The 18462-nt window shown below is 42.8% G+C and overlaps 1 protein-coding gene across 4 annotated transcripts in view; it reads right to left on the bottom strand.

The window, feature by feature from the left end:
• Positions 1-319: 319 nt before the first annotated feature.
• The window catches only part of CFAP20DC (CFAP20 domain containing), a 143419-nt gene continuing 125276 nt past the window's right edge, over positions 320-18462 (bottom strand). For all 4 annotated transcript variants that reach the window (XM_053378363.1, XM_053378362.1, XM_053378366.1 and 1 more), the window contains 2 exons: positions 6499-6590; positions 320-903 (listed from right to left, as the gene is read on the bottom strand). In XM_053378363.1, the coding sequence (XP_053234338.1) occupies positions 791-903; positions 6499-6590 (205 nt within the window). In that variant the 3' untranslated portion in view covers positions 320-790. The remainder of the gene's footprint in view (positions 904-6498; positions 6591-18462) is intronic.

The following is an 18462-nucleotide window of genomic DNA, read 5'->3' as shown; positions in this document are numbered from 1 at the left end:
GCAATGTCCAGCGTGTTGCAATGTCAGGCAATTGTATGCATGCCTGACCTCTGGCCAATGGAATCCTGCTCTTTGTGCTCTCTCTGGTTTAAGTATAGTGAGAGTGTGGACTTCACCCCCCTGTTTTATATGTGTAGTTTTAATTCTCATAGGCATTAGAACGGGATGGTTAATTACTCTGGAATAAAAGGGCTGTGTATTCATCCTTTCAAGGTTTATGCAATGTGTCAAAAAAGCTGTAAGGTGATTTGATATCCCCCCCCGCCCCCGGAATGCCACTTGAGAATAAGAATAAAAATGGTTTTATCCAACAATAAAAAAAAGTGAAAAGACATTTTACGGTACAATTCCCCTTGAACATCACACTGTATTTTTGGAAGTACAAAGATGCATTACATCCTCTTAAATTAACAGAGATGAAAGAATAAGTCATTTTTTTTTGTACCACACCATCATTCATAGATGAACCTGGCAAATATATTTGATTCAGCGTAATTTGTTCATACAGACAAACCTTTCCATATTTTATGTAACATCAGCTAGCCAAACAAATGTATGTGAAAACCCCCAAACCTTGCTTAAGCATTCTATTAAAATATAGCACAAATCTATAAAAATAAGATTGTATCATATTCGCAAGTGACTTGGTTTGTCTACACACACTATGGACTGATGTAAAGTTTTGGACCACAGAGTAGAAAAAGAGTTAGCTCTGCATCAGTACTTTGCAAATGACCCAAGTCCTGGGACAGCGCCAAACAAGCGCCACACTTCCTGCTCTTGCAATCGGCTATGCCAACTCATAATATTTCCCAGTTTCAGGATCAAAGTAACAGTTTAGGCATGGGTCATACAAGAGAGTGAGAACTTCGTCTTCTTCAGCCTCAAAGTCACCCCCTTCACCTAAAATGAAATGAAGAGTCAATTAATTCTGGTTTGACCAGAACAACCACAGGTAGAGGAGATATAATATTCTAAACTGTCTCACAGTATTACACCAAAAGTCCATCTAGTCCAGTATTTGTTTTCCAGCAGTGGCCTTTGGGAAGGTCACAAGCAGGGCATAAGACAACAGGCCTTCTTCCCCTGTTGATAGAGGTGTACTGCAATGGTAAGATACAGGAACCACTCTTAGCTTTTATTGAAAATTAAGTTACTTACTTTGGGGCTGCCTATGCATCTCTCCAGCCACTGTGAAGAAGGTGAATTCCATGTTAGAGTTCATGGATCACAAATAAACAGTCAACACTGTAAAGCCTTTATACCGGGGTAGTCAACCTTTTTATACGTACCGCCCACTAATGCATCTTTCTTGATGGTAAAATTTCCTAACCGCTCACCAGTGCTCGATGGAAGGAAGATTCAGCTTGTGCCGCAGAACCCCCTACCGCCCACCTAGAATCCTGAAATGCCTACTAGTGAGCGGTAGGGACCAGGTTCACAACCCCTGCTTTATACAAATCCACAGTAGGAATTTACTTGGAAGAATGTGCGCAATTCTGACCAGTACGTCTCAAAAAGGATATTGTCAAACTGGAAAAGGTACTGGAAAAGTCAACCAATTAATTGACCGTTATGAGGGAAGATTAGAAAGTTTGGGGCTTCATAGTTTACTAAAAACAGAAGCAAAGGAGGACATTGTAGAAGTGTGTAAAATTACTTGTGGCATGGAGAAAGGGGACAGAGAGAGGTTTTCCTCCCTGACTCATAATACTAGATTTCAATTATTCAATGAACTTTGATGATGGGTGACTGACAGACAAGAGCAAGTACCGTCCTTTCCCACATTGCAGTTATGCTATGGAATTCACTACCACAAGATACGGGGATGGGCACCAACTTAGAATTAGGCTTAAAATGGTGATTAGACAAATTCATGGAGGTTAGGGCGATCAACAGTGACTAACCAAGTGTTGAGAGGCTGCTTGCCTCTGACCACCACTCACTGGGGAACAACAGTGGGACATGCCTCGGGTCCTGTTTGTGGGCTTCCCAGAGGCATCTTGTGGGCCACAGCGAGAAACAGGTCGCTGGACTAGATGGGACTCTGGTATGACCTCAAACCGGGCACACAAAGACACCAGGCTGAGTAGAAGTCACAGAAAAACTCACAACTGTGGCTAGAAATTCCCAGTGTTTCTTTATTCCATCAAACACATTTTTTAAAAAAAAGAATGCCGGCAGAGAGCTATGAGCCCATTTCACGAAAAGTCTTTTTATAAGAGCTAAAAAGTAAGGTAGATGATGGATAATAACCTGATGGCAAATAATAATTCACAGTTGAATGCAGGCTGTATTCTACATTTCATCTAAAGTGCTTACCTCTTTCTCAGAATGACAGTGCGAAGTAACTGCATTGTATGCTCTGCTGACTCAGAGTAATGGCCTGTTATGCCAACAGCAGCGGCTTCACAATGTTTAGAATGTATTTACAGCTGAGACCAGACAGGTTACAGGTTATGGGAAATGGGAGGGTACAGATTGTGTGCAGATACCCACTCCTGTTCCATTGTGCTTTTTCCTTCATGCTTTGTTCCTTAACCAGCTTTTTACATCCTTAAGAACGCACAACTTCCCGTCCCTAGGGGGCTGGATTAAACCATTTCAGAGTGGAGACAGATGAACTGAATGGTGCGTTTTATTTTAAAAGCTTGGTAGCTAAACTGGCTTGAGTGCGAGCTTTTGTTGCATGGCACCACATGAGATTTATGAGCAGCAGGTGACTGGTACCTACTGTATACTGCTTGTTCACAGCTCATAACACTATGGGCACTTCCAGGCTGTCAGCTGCGAGAGGGATTCAAGTGCACAGCAGAACTTTAGCTTTGTGCAATTAAAGCGGATTAAAGTGCTCTGTTGGCCTAGTGCAACAGATCCACCCGAATACATGGCCTTTCTGCAGTCTGAAGGGTGATGAGGGGATGCATTTGAAAATGTGGGATGGATAAAAGACTAATGGGCCGACCTGAAAACATCCTATAATCAAAGTAAGATGGATGTGAGATGAATGCTCACTGTAAGCAAGCTGGAATGAATGTTAAACTCCATGTAAGCAAATGCAAAATAAATAATTCATCTGGAGCAGCCCTATATTCTACCAGTGGGGCCAGTACACCCAGTTGGTTGGGCAGCACCACAAAACTGTCTAAGCAGCCAAATAAAGCCCCCGCAGACAGAGAAGGAGATATGGACCTAGTCATCCCATACTGGAACAAGGAACAGGAGGACATTGTCCTCATACTCTGCTCGTGAGCACCTAGAGCTGTCTGTCTGTCTATCCACTCTCAGAACCAGAGTGCTGAACCAGATGGACCCTTCTAGGGTCTGACCTGAGATGGTAATTCTTAGGCTGGGAAGAAAAGAGAATTAACATGGTCATCGTTATAATAATGGGGGCTTTTACAAAAAGAAGCATTACTCACACCCCCCCCCCCAGTCCATGCTATCCCTTCAAATCTATACACCCCTTGGTTAACTAAAGATACATTTCTGAAGAAGCAGATGCTCACCAAACAATCAGGGAGCTATAAAATGGAAAAACGGGCCTTTCATGTGTTAGCCGTGAGTTATGCCTCCAAATAAAGGATATCACAGAGATCTTTTATTAGCATGAACAACAAAATTGAGTTTTTGTTTTAGGATCTCATTAGAGATGCATATAAAAGTTGACAAGGATATTCTGTACCGAGTAGTAAATAACCACAGGTTTTCTTGCCTGATAACTTGATTTTGTTATCTTCAAGCCTCTGTGTCTCTGTGATTTAGGAGGCATCAACCTCCTTTGGGTGGCAGCTGCTTTTTGTACTGCAGCTTCCACTATGTCTGCAATTCGCGACTTAGTGACAAGGGCCACTGCACTGCAGAAATAGTCCATGCAACTCAGGGGAGATGTACTTATGCTAAGACAAGGGAACCGCTCATCCTGGGATGTGACCCTGACCCCAGTCCCTGCAAGGGGAGCTGTCAGCCACATTTAGCAGTGAGAGAATGCCAGTTGTAAAGCTTTTCTTGACGGAGGGAGTTTATAATGTGGCCTTAAAGTGGGGCTGGGATCGCAGGGATTGCACAACTAGTCCCATATGCCCAAGAGAGCAAGCCTCCTTAGAAACTGAGGGGAATTATAAAAAGTTTGTGATGTTGCCTTGGGGTGTGTGTGTGTGCACGTCTTCTGTTCTAAAGGAAAATGTCAACAACCTCACTGGGTACGTCCAAAGGAGCTGCCTCTGTCTTTTCGGCCCTGGCATTTAAACTTGTCTCATGGATCAGGTTGGACGTAAGCAACAATTACTTTTTAAAAATGTGGTGTAAAATAACTTATTTGCTTGATTTAATCATGTCTCCGCTCTGTTTTGAGGCACAGATGAGTGACAACTCATCTGAGGGGTTTGCGCTGTAAATATCTCTGCGTGTTTATAAGCTGGTGAAGCAATTCTATGATTCTTTGTCTGAAGTTTAGGGTGATGTCTTCTATTCAATCTCCTGGTGAGAGGTCCCACCTTCAAAGGTTTGTCCTCTTCTACTTTGTCTTAATTTTGTGCTTAAGCTCTTACTGTGTAAGCAGGGTGGTAAGAAGCTGTTTGCCCACTTTCTTGTTGAAGTGCCCCAAACTACAATAGCTATCTATCTATATGTTGCTTGTGGGTTGTGGTGCAGCTGATGTTTCTGCTGAAACTCCCAACTACGTATTTGAGGAGCTGCTGATTGTTTGTGAGATGAAACCCCTTTCTAGTTCTTGAATAATCAATGACCTTAACCCTAACATAGTGGCACCAAAACAACAAGAAAGAGAGAGGAGAAAAATGGGAAGGCAGAGAAAGAAAACACATTTTTATCCTACACATTTGTACCGATTCTACCTGCCTGATTGTGAAAAGAACATCCAATGAGCCTAGTAAGATTGTCTTCCATAAACACGGTTTTAACAGTGAGTCCGTAAGTTGACCACGGTGCGGATTTGCCAAGCGTGCCTTCCTCTTAGCATGTTTCTGCCTTGCATCCTGAGTTTGAGTGTCTTCAAAGCCCATGAAACCTTTCGTAAAGGCTGTTCTCCAACTGGAGCGCTCGCAGGCCAGTGTTTCCCAGTTGTCAGTGTTTATACTACATTTTTTAAAGATTTGCCTTGAGTCTTTGAACCTCTTTTGTTGACCACCAGCATTACACTTTCCATTTTTAAGTTCAGAATAAAGTAGTTGCTTTGGAAGACGATCATTAGGCAAACGCACAACATGACCAGTATGCCAGGCAGCAATGTTTCTTTTCCCCCAGGCTTTTGATTTCGAGGGTTTTAGGCAGTGCTTTTCTTCTAGAAAAAAAGGTGCCGATACTCCATGCCCTTGAGTACTCCCAGAAAAAAGCACTGGTTTTAGGTATATTTGTGGCCCCTTCCTTGCCTACCTTTTAGTGGGGTGGGGTGCAATATACCTACCTTTTATGTATATTTGGAGATATTCTTAGGCTTTTATTCTGTTCTGGCTATTATATTATATTATATCACGTAATCTCACTGTATACAAGTTGTACAAGTGACAATAAAGTATTTCAATTTCCATTTCAATATTTGATTTTAGTGTTTGGACTACGTTGTAAGTCACTTTGGGTCACTTTTTGTCCCCCCCCCCACTAAAATTCAATTAATAGTAATGGAAGTAATAATAAAAATAAGATTTGGAAGGCAGGTTAGATGAACAGAATTGTTCTGGTTGCATTTGAAATAGTTTCTAAGGTCCAGCCCCTCAACAAGCAGCTTTGGAATCAGGAATTGCAGCATGACTACGGGAAGCACTGGATGTCATGAGGTTGCTATTAAGAATCTTCTCAGGCCCCTATCAAAAATATATATCTAATGTGTCTTTAACTCAAGGATTACCATCCTTTCCCTTTGGCATGTTTAGGGCCCTTAGCATAAAGTATTGCCAGATCCCTCACAGCAAGGTCCTGCCTTGACAGCTAGTCTGCTGTCAAAAGCAACGGCAGTTTTACATGCCCATGAAAAGATTCCCAATTTGAGGAGCATCGTCTGTATTTGAGAATAAATCACTGAGATGGCTTCATTCTTGAGGGTAGCCAAAAGAAGTAGCGGAGGTATACTGAGATATCGCATGAATTTTCCGTGTTTGGAGGAAAAGCAAAGGAGCCCACTGTAGTAATGAGAGCAGTGTCATGGCGAACGTGGGGAGAGAGCAGTGGCGTAGTGCAGAGGAGGCAGATCGCCCCAGGCGGCACTTACCTTTGGGGGCGGCACAACGGGTACAGAGCCCAAGGTGGTGCACAAGCCCCGGCGTCCTGAGAGCCCAACTCGCAAAAGCTGCGCGGGGATGGGCTTGCAGCGCACCCAAGCTGTTGTGTCTCCCCTAACTGCCCTCTGGTGGCCAAGAAGGATGCAACAGGCACACACTGGCCCCTGTGAGCGGCACTGGGCTCTCAGGGTGCCTGAGCAGCCATGTCTGTCCCAGCTGCCCTCAAGTTCTCCCAAACCTCTTCCACACACACTGGTCTTACCTTGAGTGCTCAGGTGTGCCGTCACTTCAGGATGTTCTGCCAGCTGCTGGCTTGGAGGAATGATAGGAGGGCTGAACGCATTTAACCAATCCCTGAAAAACACAATTTAAATAATTAAAGCTGCGGGGGGGGGGGGGAGATGTGCAGCTTATGTAGCAGCAGATATGGCTTTGTTTAACACAAGGCCTTTGAACATCCAACTCTCCCCCTTCCACCTTGCTACCTCCACGCCTTTCCTTGACTGGTTCCAATTTGGCAGGGCAGTAAAATGATATGCTAATAATAATAATAATAATAATAATAATAATAATAATAATAATTTATTATTTATACCCCGCCCATCTGGCTGGGCTTCCCCAGCCACTCTGGGCGGCTTCCAACAAAATATTAAAATACAATAGTCCATCAAACATTAAAAGCTTCCCTAAACAGGACTGCCTTCAGATATCTTCTAAATGGTAGTTGCTTTTCTCTTTGACATCTGGTGGGAGGGCATTCCACAGGGCAGGCACCACTACCGAGAAGGCCCTCTGCCTGGTTCCCTGTAGCTTTGCTTCTCGCAGTGAGGGAACCGCCAGAAAGCCCTTGGCACTGGACCTCAGTGTCCGGCTGGAACGATGGGGGCGGAGACGCTCCTTCAGGTATACAGGCCATAAGCTGTTTAGGGCTTTAAAGGTCAGCAACAACACTTTGAATTGTGCTCGGAAATGCTAATATGCTAACAAAAATGGGAGTGAGAAAAACAATATTAGTGTTCCTTTTTAGGGAAGCTCTGAGTTGTAGATCTCACTTTTTGTTTACTGTGCTTCATGGGCACGCAAGGATAATCCACTGTAACCACTGCTCTGTATTTGGTGAGACTAGCAAATTGTAGCCCAGGGAAAAAACCCAATGTTCTAAAAGGCACTGCTTCTTTAAGGTAGCATTTGACCCAGTCCGCAGAGAAATGCAACTTGAAGAAAATGCTTCTTTGACAAAATGCTCTCCTGTGAAAATAATTTAATACTGACATTGTTTCAATATAGTGCGCAGCACTATTTAGAGCTGATTCAGCAAATATAGGAGCCAGGAGCTTCCAGAATTTAATCTTGAAACATTAGTTAAGAATCAGATCCATAATATAAATGTATACCGGATCCTTTTGTTATCGCTGCAAAGAGTCAGAGAACAAGCACAGGTACCTCACCTCCAGCCAAGCTCTAGAACGGCACTGTTTTTGATTCAGGAGGTTTCTTGGGCCCCTTTAACTTTCAGAGAGATTGGGGATGTGGTATAAGAAAGGCTGGAGTTCGACAACAGGTGGTTCAAAGAGCTGAAGATATGGTATGAAAGAGGCACTACGATCTCTGGTCAATCAGCGTTTCAGGTCTTTGTGGTGCTTGAAAAATAATTTATTCCGCTTTAAAGAACAGTTTTATTTTCAATGTAGGGGCGTGCCGATGGGAGCCCATTGTGCGCCATCCCTCGCCTGTATCTACATGTGTTATTTTGATTTTGAATACATTTTGAGTGATTTGAACCCATTTAGGAAGCACTTATTGGCTTATTATCATTTTATCGATGATTTAATTTTTGTTTTGGACCAGGATATATTCTTGGAATTTGACATTTGGTTAAATCAATGTGATACAGCTTTAAGATTTATTGGTATAAAGAGCGAGGTAAGCGTCTCCTTTCTAGATGTTGGATTATTTTTTGTCACTGAACGTAATGAACGTATCATTAATTTACGTCCATTTTGCAAACCTACTGATAGGAATTTCTTACTTCACTATCATTCTAATCACCCGGTCCAATTAAAAAATAGTCTCCCGTTTAGCCAATTTATTAGACTCAAAAGAAATTCTTCCCTTGAAACTGATGTTCAAAAAAATGCTGCATCCCTTTCCTCTTCATTAAGAGATAGAGGTTATCCGCAGAAAATAATTCAAACAGCCTTTGAAAGGGCTAAAAGAACTTCTAGGCAGGAATTGATAGCACCAAAACCTAAAAACAAACAGGACAGGATTTTTGGTTCTATAGAGTACACTTGTTTATCTTCTTCCATTGAAATTGATTAAGCGACATTGGCACATCATTCCCCATATTCCAGGCTGTGAAAATGTGCCTATTTTAAGCAAAAGGCGCGCTAGATCGTTTAGGAACGTTCTTCCCCACACTGATCTACTTGAGTATCATAATGATGACCCACACACAACGTTGAAAGGGCATTATAGATGCGGTCATTGCACATGTTGCAGATTTGCTTTGCCCGTGAAATCATTTACCAACACAGTAAATAGGCGAAAGGTTGTCCTGCAGCAGTTTACAAACTGTTCTACAAAAAACTGTGTGTACTCTATCCGATGTAGTTGTGGGCTTTTATATGTTGGTAGTACTACTCGTGCAATCAGGACTAGAATCTCTGAGAAAAGGTCCAAAATACACAATGCTTGTCTAGACACCCCGTTAGTCCAGCATTTCCAGCAAGAGGCTCACACTGAAAATGACCTGAGTTTCTTCATTCTGTTGACTTTAAAAAAAAACTACCCTTTAGATCTGTTGATGTACAAAGAGCCTTGTTACAAAAACAGCACAAACTAATATTTCAATTAGGAACCTTGTTTCCAAAAGGTTTGAATACCGAATTTGACCTTGGATTTACATATAAATCAATTTTTGTGCCATTGTTTGTTTAGCAACAATAGAGAAGTGTTACTGTACCCTTAACAATGTACAAATGTGATGATTGATTCCATGCATCTGTAATGTATTTAAATGTTTGTTATTACCAGTTTCAATATTTACTGTGACTGTGAGTAGTTCGTATGATCTTCTGTCTTGAGCGAACCATGTTGAGTGATTAGGTAAGACACAACATGAGATGGTATTGCACATATTTTATGGTCTTTCATTTATTGTAACTGGAATGCATTTTGTATTATTTAGCACTATTGACTATTCGCTTGCTGCGAAACCTGGATAATATCCGGAGAACAGGTCTCATCAATTTGGCTCCATTTGACTATTTGTACCACTTTCACGATGGGAGCGGTGAGGAGTTGTTTTCCCACAACCGTGCACACACATATGGCGTTGCGCCTCCAGCAAAGTTTACACATAAGGCTTTGCGCCCCCAGCAAACGACTATTTGAAGAATGCTTTCTCGCAACCGCTCCTACGTATATGGATTTGTGCTTCCAGTGAACGACTATTTGAAGAACGATTTGTTTGCTCCAGCCGTGTAATGTAATACTTACCGCATACACAACCGGTATAGTAAAGAGAGAGACATTAGTTCATTCCATGTTTATGAGTCTCCAGGCTTGGTTATGCACATTGCACTTTAGTTTGCTCATTGTTTAGTAGGTTTATGAGTTTATATACCTATTCTAGTAAAATTGTCCTTTATATTCATAAGCCAGCTTTGGTGTTGTTGGTTTGTTGTACAGTCATTGTCATTACACCCAATACTTTTTGTGTATACTTTGAAATACATTTCCCCATCAGCCCTAGCCAGCATGGTCAATGGCCAGGCGGGAGTGGTCGGGGGGGACTGCAGACCAAAACATCTGGCAGGTACAAGGTTATGGAAGACCACTATACACACTGGCCTGTAAACTAGTCTCATTGAGCCCAACGGGAATCAAGTTGTTTTCATTTATTGATTTCTTACATTTACTGTTGAGCAGACATTCAAAGGATGGTAATGTGGCTGTGAAAAAGCATGGTCTGTCGCACAGCTGAGGGGCTATTTAAACTGGCAATATGGTCCCCATATAAAAAAAAATCCTCACTATGGCATTATTAGATGAAACTGTATCAGACTGCAGCTTAATGCTTGCTATATGCTCAGCATCAGAGCACCTGCGTTGCATGCAGCTGGTCTTGGGTTCAGTCCCTGGCATCTCCAGATAAGGCTGAGAAAGGCTCTCCATCTGAAACTTCGGAGAGCCGCTGCCAGTCAGTGTAGATAACACTGAGCTATCTGCAGTGGTGTAGCGTTGGTTGCTTGAGCTCGGGGCGGGTGGGTGCACTCCAGGTGGGGTGCACCTGCCCAGCTCTTGCTGCTGAAGCAACCCCACCCCATTGGAGCCGTGCTGAGCTGCCTGTCCACCCATGCAGGGGGGAGCCCAGCTGACCAACGTGGCCCTTACTGGGCAGAGAAGTGTACCAGGCTGTGCCGTGCTGGGGGTGCATGCATGGAGGGGGCACCTTGTTTACACACCCTCAAAAATTGTGCCCGAGGCCATGGACCTCCTGGCATACACAGCCCCCCCCATGCCATGCCCCTGGCTAGGTGGACAAATGGACTGACTCAGGTTCAGGCCTCTTTCTATGTTCCTTTGGAACAGGCATTGTCCCACAAAAGCTATCCCCCTTTACTATTTTATTTGTAAAACACACAGGCTTCTCTAACAATCTTAAAGCTCCAACCGCAGACAATGAGAACTAATGATAATAATCAGCTGAGTTACTGAACCAGTTATTAGGAGCCTGCAGAGTCTGCAGGAGCCTGACGACACTTGCAAGGCAGTGGGAACGTTTTCTGGGGAGAAGATGAATGAAGATGAATAGGCAGACAGGCACGTTTTAGCGTGATTTTCAGAGATGGCCAGGACTAACAGCTACAGACACCCCTTCAAGATATAAATACTGCTGGAAATCAAGCACAGTGGCAAACTAAAGCCACACTATAGTGCCAACGTTTCTTTATCTGTTCCTCCAATATCTTGCCCATCAGTTCATGTGACAGCTATGTATTTCTGTCCCTTCCTCCCATTATGTATAATGTTATGGGCATCTGTTCACTGTGGAGTCTTTCCCATCTGCCAAAGCATCTGGATAAATGATACCATACTGTATTGATTTATTATCCCAGAACCATCCAAAAAAAGACTGTGAGGCTGGCATACACTTTCATTTCACCCCCCCCCCTTTCAGGCTTGCCTTAAACCGTGTGCCCAATTTCAAATCAGCAGGATGAATCCAGCCCTCTCTGAGCAACTCACCTCGGTCAGCCTGCTTTCTTAGCTTGCCACCCCATAGCCCACCCAGCTCCCAGGCTAAGAGCTGCTGCTTCAGGTCTCCCAGTATTTCAGGCAGCCTTCCAAAGCTGGATGTTGAAGTGGGCAGGGATGGGGGCAGAAATCTGGTTCAGGATTCGTAAAGTCCAGGGTGAGGATCAAATCACACGTGATGGAAATCAAAGGGTAGTTACACCACCCCATATACTTTCTTTCCTTATAAAAAGCCAGAACAAAACACTAAAGCAGCTACCCAGGTGATAGGACTTTGAAGGGAGACCAACAAGGGCCATCTTATTGTTTCTACTGTGGTGGTTTCCTCAGTCAAAACAGGCCCCTTCAAGCTGTTTTGGCCTCATGAGTGAAAAGGTACAGGGGAGGGAATGATAAAAAATTGGGGGAAGAAATACAAGAGGTTGATGCACCCTCCTCCCCACTCTGGCTCCCTTTTGGAGATTATAGACTGGTTTTTCTTTTTTAAAAAAAGGAAAGAAAATGCCATGGGAGTTTAACTCAAACTTCTTGTAATCACCACAACAGTTAAGTAATCCACCGCCATTCTCCTGGCTGCACAGAGAGAACCACAGATAATGGCTCCTCTAGGAAATGGCTGCAGAGGCAGCGTTTTGCTCCAGTAAATCACAAGATTTGTTGGGGAGACCTATAATTAAGAAGGGAGCTTGGGTTGGTTAACCCACAATTCCGCATACTGTTTGCTTATTACCTTATTAGACCTGATCTACTTTGTGAAACTTGTTCTGCAGAAAGTTCCATATTAAGTCACTGCTTCTCAGGCTTTTTTGAAATTGTTGACACTCCTGAAAGTTAATAGAATTTCAGGGCCAGACCAAGACATTATCCTGCCTGAGGCGGAGGACAGAGGAGTGCTTCTTCCCCATCCCATGTACAGAAGGTACACTGGCAATGATGCATAGTCTTCTACTTGTCGCCTACAGCGGAGCGGTGCAGCAGAGGCTATCTGGCATCACACCCTCAGTGATGCTTTCCTCACCTTTAGCATTTGCTGCCTGCCCCATTCTGCCTAATGGTAGGGCTGGCCCCATGGATTTGCCTTCCCTTCCTTGGACTTAAAGCTCTTTGAGTATTACTTTCCTAGCTCCTGTAACCTCAACAGTACTTCCTTTCCCTCATCCCAGCTCCTCACCCCCGTCCCCCAAACCTATACACAGGCTTGTCACTCATTTCCTTTTGCAAATGAATTGTCTACAAGCAATAAACAATATTATGAGTGTCATTTGCCCATAATTTCTTATAAGAAGCAAAAATCCCCCAATCCAATTATTTTACATGGATCACAAATATGCTACATTTGTGGAAGAGCCATAGCTCAGTGACATATATCACACTTTGTACATAGAAGGTCCATAGTCCAATGCCTAGTCTAGTGAAAAAGTACTGAGGCAGCAGTCATATAAGAGAGACAGAGATGTCTCTGAGGCCCTGGAAAGTCATTGTCAGTCAGAGTAGACAGCACTGGATTGGTTGGTGAAATGGTCTGTCTCTGTTTAAGGCAACTTTGCATGTTCATATGTTGTTATTTTAAGATAAAGAAGTAAACGCTACACTTTCTGTTATGGTGAAATTTACATTACAACCACCAACTTTGCAGCTCTTTCATGTCAGGGATATTTCTCTTCTTGCTGGATACAGTTTGACACAATGTGGGGATAGGGGCTGTGTGAAACTTTAAATCGGTCTTTACTAGGAGTTCTTATGCTTTTCTTAAAGAGTGATGGAGGGTGCAACAAGGACCTTGATATTCTTTGCCCTAAAAATGGGGCTGTATGTAATATAATAATAATAATAATAATAATAATAATAATAATAATAATAATAATATTTATTATTTATACCTCACCCATCTGGCTGGGTTTCCCCAGCCACTCTGGGGGGCTCCCAATCAAATAATATCAGATGTCTTTGCTTATTTCCTTGACATCTGGTGGGAGAGCGTTCCACAGGGCAGGCACCACTACCGAGAAGGCCCTCTGGCTGGTTCCCTGTAACCTCACTTCTTGCAACGGGGGAACCACCAGAAGGCCCTTGGAGCTGGACCTTAGTGTCCGGGCTGAACAATGGGGGTGGAGACGCTCCTTCAGGTATACTGGGCCAAGACCATTTACGGCTTTAAAGGTCAGCACCAACACTTTGAATTGTGCTCGGAAATGTACTGGGAGCCAAAGTAGGTCTCTCAGGACCAGTGTTATATGTGCCAGGTTAAAAAGTGGCAACTCCCTGTCCCAATACTATCATTTTTCCACCAGCAGGAGATGGCTCACAGAGTTTGTGACAGCAAATTCTGTGGACTTGCCATTCTTTAGTCTTTGTCTACACAAATGTCTACAGGAGATGATGAACATCTGTTTTCACCTCCCGGGTGGTTACATGATTGTGCAGTGTTACACCTGAGGTTTCTTGATAGTGTGACCCTACATTGCCATCACACAGGAACCTAGGAAGCTGCCTTATGCCAAGTCAGACCAGTGCTATATCTAACAGAATCCTGTTGACTTCCACCCTACTGTGTCTTCCCCTGCTTTCAGACAGGGAACCTTTCCCAGCCCTAACTAGAGAATCATGCATGCAATGCATGTGCTGCAGCATTTTTGCTGTGGCCCTTCTCCATGGTCTGACTCAACATGGAGAAATCTCGTATTTACATAATGATATCTTACAGTTTTGTGTGTTTTTTTAAAGAAAGATATGGTGCTTATTCTGCTTTCCGGCAAGCTATGCTGATTCCCGATAAGATTTGCTCCCTGCAGAAAATCTTGGCAGCCATCGAAAACGCTGCGGCAGATAAAACCTGCCATTGGCTTGCCATCTCTCCGTTGGCTCCTCTGCTGCTAGTGCAACTGGATGTTGCTTCCACATCATCTGCTGCTGGTGTATACACACAATCTGGGGTGAATCTAAGGACAAATACCTGCTCCTTCTGAGCCAAGATAGAGGGGGGAGAGGGAACCCACTCTAATATTCTGCCTCAGCAAACAAAACTGCTGATGTGGAAATCCTACAAACTTCCATTGTGGATTTTGGGAAGGGTGTTTGTTGATTTTTTCATAATTTCAGTATGTGCCACAATAAACGTGAACGGCTTCCCTCTCCTTATTACTCAGTACTGTACTTTACTCAGACCACAGTGCTAAACTGTCAATCAGTTATGAGAATAAGAAGTAGCTGTGTGCACACAAGCTTTCCCACATGGTGCCCGTAGCAGTTATGAGTTTGCAGAGGGCCTTCTCAGTAGTGGCGCTCACCCTGTGGAACGCCCTCCCTTCAGATATCAAGGAAATAAACAACTATCTGACTTTTAGAAGACATCTGAAGGCAGCCCTGTATCGGGATTTTTTTTAAAAAATAATTCTTTATTGATTAAAAAATTTACATGTCTATACAAACATTATGTACTATCTCTTAACAGGTAGAAAAAAGAAAATTATATAAAATAGAAAAATTATAAAGAAAGAAAAAAATAAAAATAAAGAAGTAACAAAGATAAGAAACAAAGAAATAATAAAAAAGGACAAAGTTATCTACATAGTAAAAGTACTCACTGACACATTGTGTCAATTTATCAGGAAATTTTAAATGTCTAATATTTTACAATTTTTTATGTGCTGTAAGCCGACAGAGTGGCTGGAGAAACCCAGCCAGATGGGCAGGGTATAATAATGATAATGATGATGATGATGATAGTAATAATAATAATAATAGTAGTAGTAGTAGTAGTAGTAGTAGTAGTAAGGAAATGTCAATCAGTATGTAGGTACTTCTAAGTGAGCAACAGTACCTGACAGAGGTGTTTGAGGATGATTAGTGCTGGGTACAATTAGTGACTATATCAATAGAAGACACTAAATATAAATAGCTGCAAACATTTGCTGTATATAATGGCTACGCTACACACTTCATGGGTCTACTTTGTCCAGGCAAACTTTAAACTTAATATGATTATTCCGCTTCTTCTTTAACACAGCATATTACCATCAGAGGAGCCCTGCTGGATCAGACCAAAGGCCCCTCTAACCCAGCATCCTGTTCCCCAAACTGGCCAACCAGTTGCCTCAGGGAAGTCTACACAGAGGGCAGGAAGACAACAGCCCCTTGCGGCTGTTGCCTCCGAATCTGGAGATTCTGCCTAACCCTCATAACTAATAACCACTGACAGATACTTTTCCCATGGATTTCTCTAATTGGCCTTTTTACAGGCATCTAAGCGAGCGGCCATCATCCCATCTTGTGGCAATGAATTCCAGCAATTAATTGTTCGTTTAACGTGGGCAATAAAATAAATCCTTCCCTGTCAGTGGGAATCGGCACAGACAGGCACAGGTAAGCCTAAGGGGTTCTTAGAACAGAGAGGTGGATGCTGGAAGGATTTGAAGAGCTCGCGGTATGTGTACATGTGAAGAAGGTGCTTTGAACATTTAAAAATGATTCTAATTATCTGCATGACAGGTAATGCTTCTTTCTGCCCACCTCAAACCCAGTCTACTACGCCTCCTCTATCTCCATTCTGCTTAACAATTCACCCCTGGTTTGTACAACTACCTCCCTGATAAGGTTGCTTTTTTTAATCCCAAACTGCCCACCCCACCACCCCAGAAACCCTGCATTTGGGCCATTATTTGCCCATATCCACCAATACAGAACAAAAACAGGGGAAACAACAAGAATTTTCCCCCATCAACCAAATCACATTCTTGAAAACCCACAACAGGTAAGCAATTATACGTCACTTCCCCTATATATGCCTGCAGGGTCACAAAAGAGAGAGATATTTTTGGAGTCGTTCAATTTGTGCTTGCAAGTTTTACCCAAATGTTATCATAACTGTGAATCACTACCAACTTAAAAAAATAAAAATAAAGTAATGAACAACATATTTATCTTTGAAGATAAAAGACATTAATCAAAAGCTGCCATCTAGACAGGGCACAATGTGCATGCCATACATAACTCTCCAAGGAGCTCTGAGCCCTTATTTAAACTTTGAAAACCTCAGCTTTAAAATAAAATAAAATAAATACGATGTGCACAAGAACACACATGGTGATGCTGTGTAAGGTACATCCCTTTCAGTGGGGCTTGCACAAGACAGGTTCTCCTGGATAATGATGCCATCAGCCAATTACACAGAAAAATGCACCCTTTTACCATTCTTCCTCCCAATGCATTTTTTAAAAAAGAAATGGCAAAATAAAATTGGTTAACAAAAAAACAAAACAAAACAAAACACACATGCACACACATCTGCGCTGAGATCTTATCTGCCGAGTTTCAGCAAAGATCTGCAGTTGATGGATAAACCACGAAAAAAGCCGGTTTATCATGGCAACATTGACAGATGCTCTGTTCTGTCAGCCAAGACAAGTGTTAGGCACACTGGCTCTTAAGTTGCAACAGCTTTCTAGCAAGTGCTTCAGAACGTGCATGTGTGCAAGGGAGAGTCAGGGAAAGGTGGGGGCACACAACTTAAAAAAAATATACAGTTCCTTGCCAGGATAGATAGGGCCATAGGAAGCTGGTTTCTACCAAGTCAACCCATTAGTCCAGGCATGCCCAAAGTCTGTTCCGGGGCCCTAATCCTGGCAGTTTTATTTCCTGGGGTAAAATGCTGAAAACCCCCTCAACAACTTCAGTCCTAAAAAAGGTTGGCCCCTTGGTCATCCATCACAGCCCTTCACTTCATCAAATCTGGCCCTCTTTGAAAAAAGTTTGGACACCACTGCTTGGTCACTCTGCCTTAGCATTATGTGCCTTGGGCGAGTGTCAGCGACTCTGCAGGGTTTCAGACAGGGTGGGGGCTTTGTCAACAATACCTGGAAATTCCAGGGACTGAAACTGGGATCTAGTGCATGTGTTCTACCACTGAGCTATCTCCATGCCCTCCACCCCCAACCCCCGCCAGCTGGCCCTACCCTGATTCCTGAAGGAAGATAAGAGAACATATTGTGTAAGATCTCAGGTGTCAGGCTTGTAGCCCAGTGGGCATTGCCACCGGTCTTAATAATAATAATAATAATAATAATAATAATAATAATAATAATTTATTATTTATACCCCGCCCATTTGGCTGGGCTTCCCCAGCCACTCTGTGCGGCTTCCCAAAAAAATATTAAAATACTGTAATACATCCAACATAATTTATTCCTGGGCCTGTTTCAACCAAGGCAGACTTCTTACATGGAAAGCATTTCTGTATGACAAACAGCACACTTGCCTGCGTGTGCACTTGTAACCCGTGGCAATCAACATGTGACAATCTAACACGTTTCCTACACTGACTGAAGAAAATACTTTGCTTCTTTAAAAAAGGGAGCCAGTTTTATCTTCTCAAAACAGCAAAAAAAACCGAAACCCCTCCCAATCCTAATCAAGGATTTTGTTTAATTAGAGACACACTCTCATTATGTTATCAGAGCCTCAAGCAAAATCAATATAATCAACATGCAAAAGGAGCTATCTATGGGTTTCCTGATAACAGAAGTTAAATGCAGGAGCCTGTGTGACATTGGGATTGACATTGCCTAAAGAACAGAGAGGGTCGTTTTATAAGGAGTCAAAGTTAAGTTCACTTGAGGCTGGATTCATTGTTTAGGTAACATCAACTTCGTTGGACTGGTCATGTTGTGTGGATGCCTGTTTATAGTCTTCCAAAGCAACTACTCTATTCTGAACTTAAAGATGGAAAGTGTAATGCTGGTGGTCAACAAAAGAGGTTTAAAGACTGTCTCAAGGCATTTTTTAAAAAAAAGTAGCATAAACACTGACAATTGGAAAACACTGGTCTGCGAGTGATCCAATTGGAGAACAGCCTTTACCAAAGGTGTCATGGGCTTTGAAGACACTCAAACTCAGGACGCAAGGGAGAAACGTGCTAAGAGGAAGGCACGCTTGGCAAATCCACACCGTGATCAACTCCTATCCGGAA

Source organism: Podarcis raffonei, chromosome 2 (genome assembly GCF_027172205.1).
Source record: "Podarcis raffonei isolate rPodRaf1 chromosome 2, rPodRaf1.pri, whole genome shotgun sequence".
Taxonomy (NCBI): Eukaryota; Metazoa; Chordata; class Lepidosauria; order Squamata; family Lacertidae; genus Podarcis; species Podarcis raffonei.
This window is presented reverse-complemented; position numbering and strand designations above follow the sequence as displayed.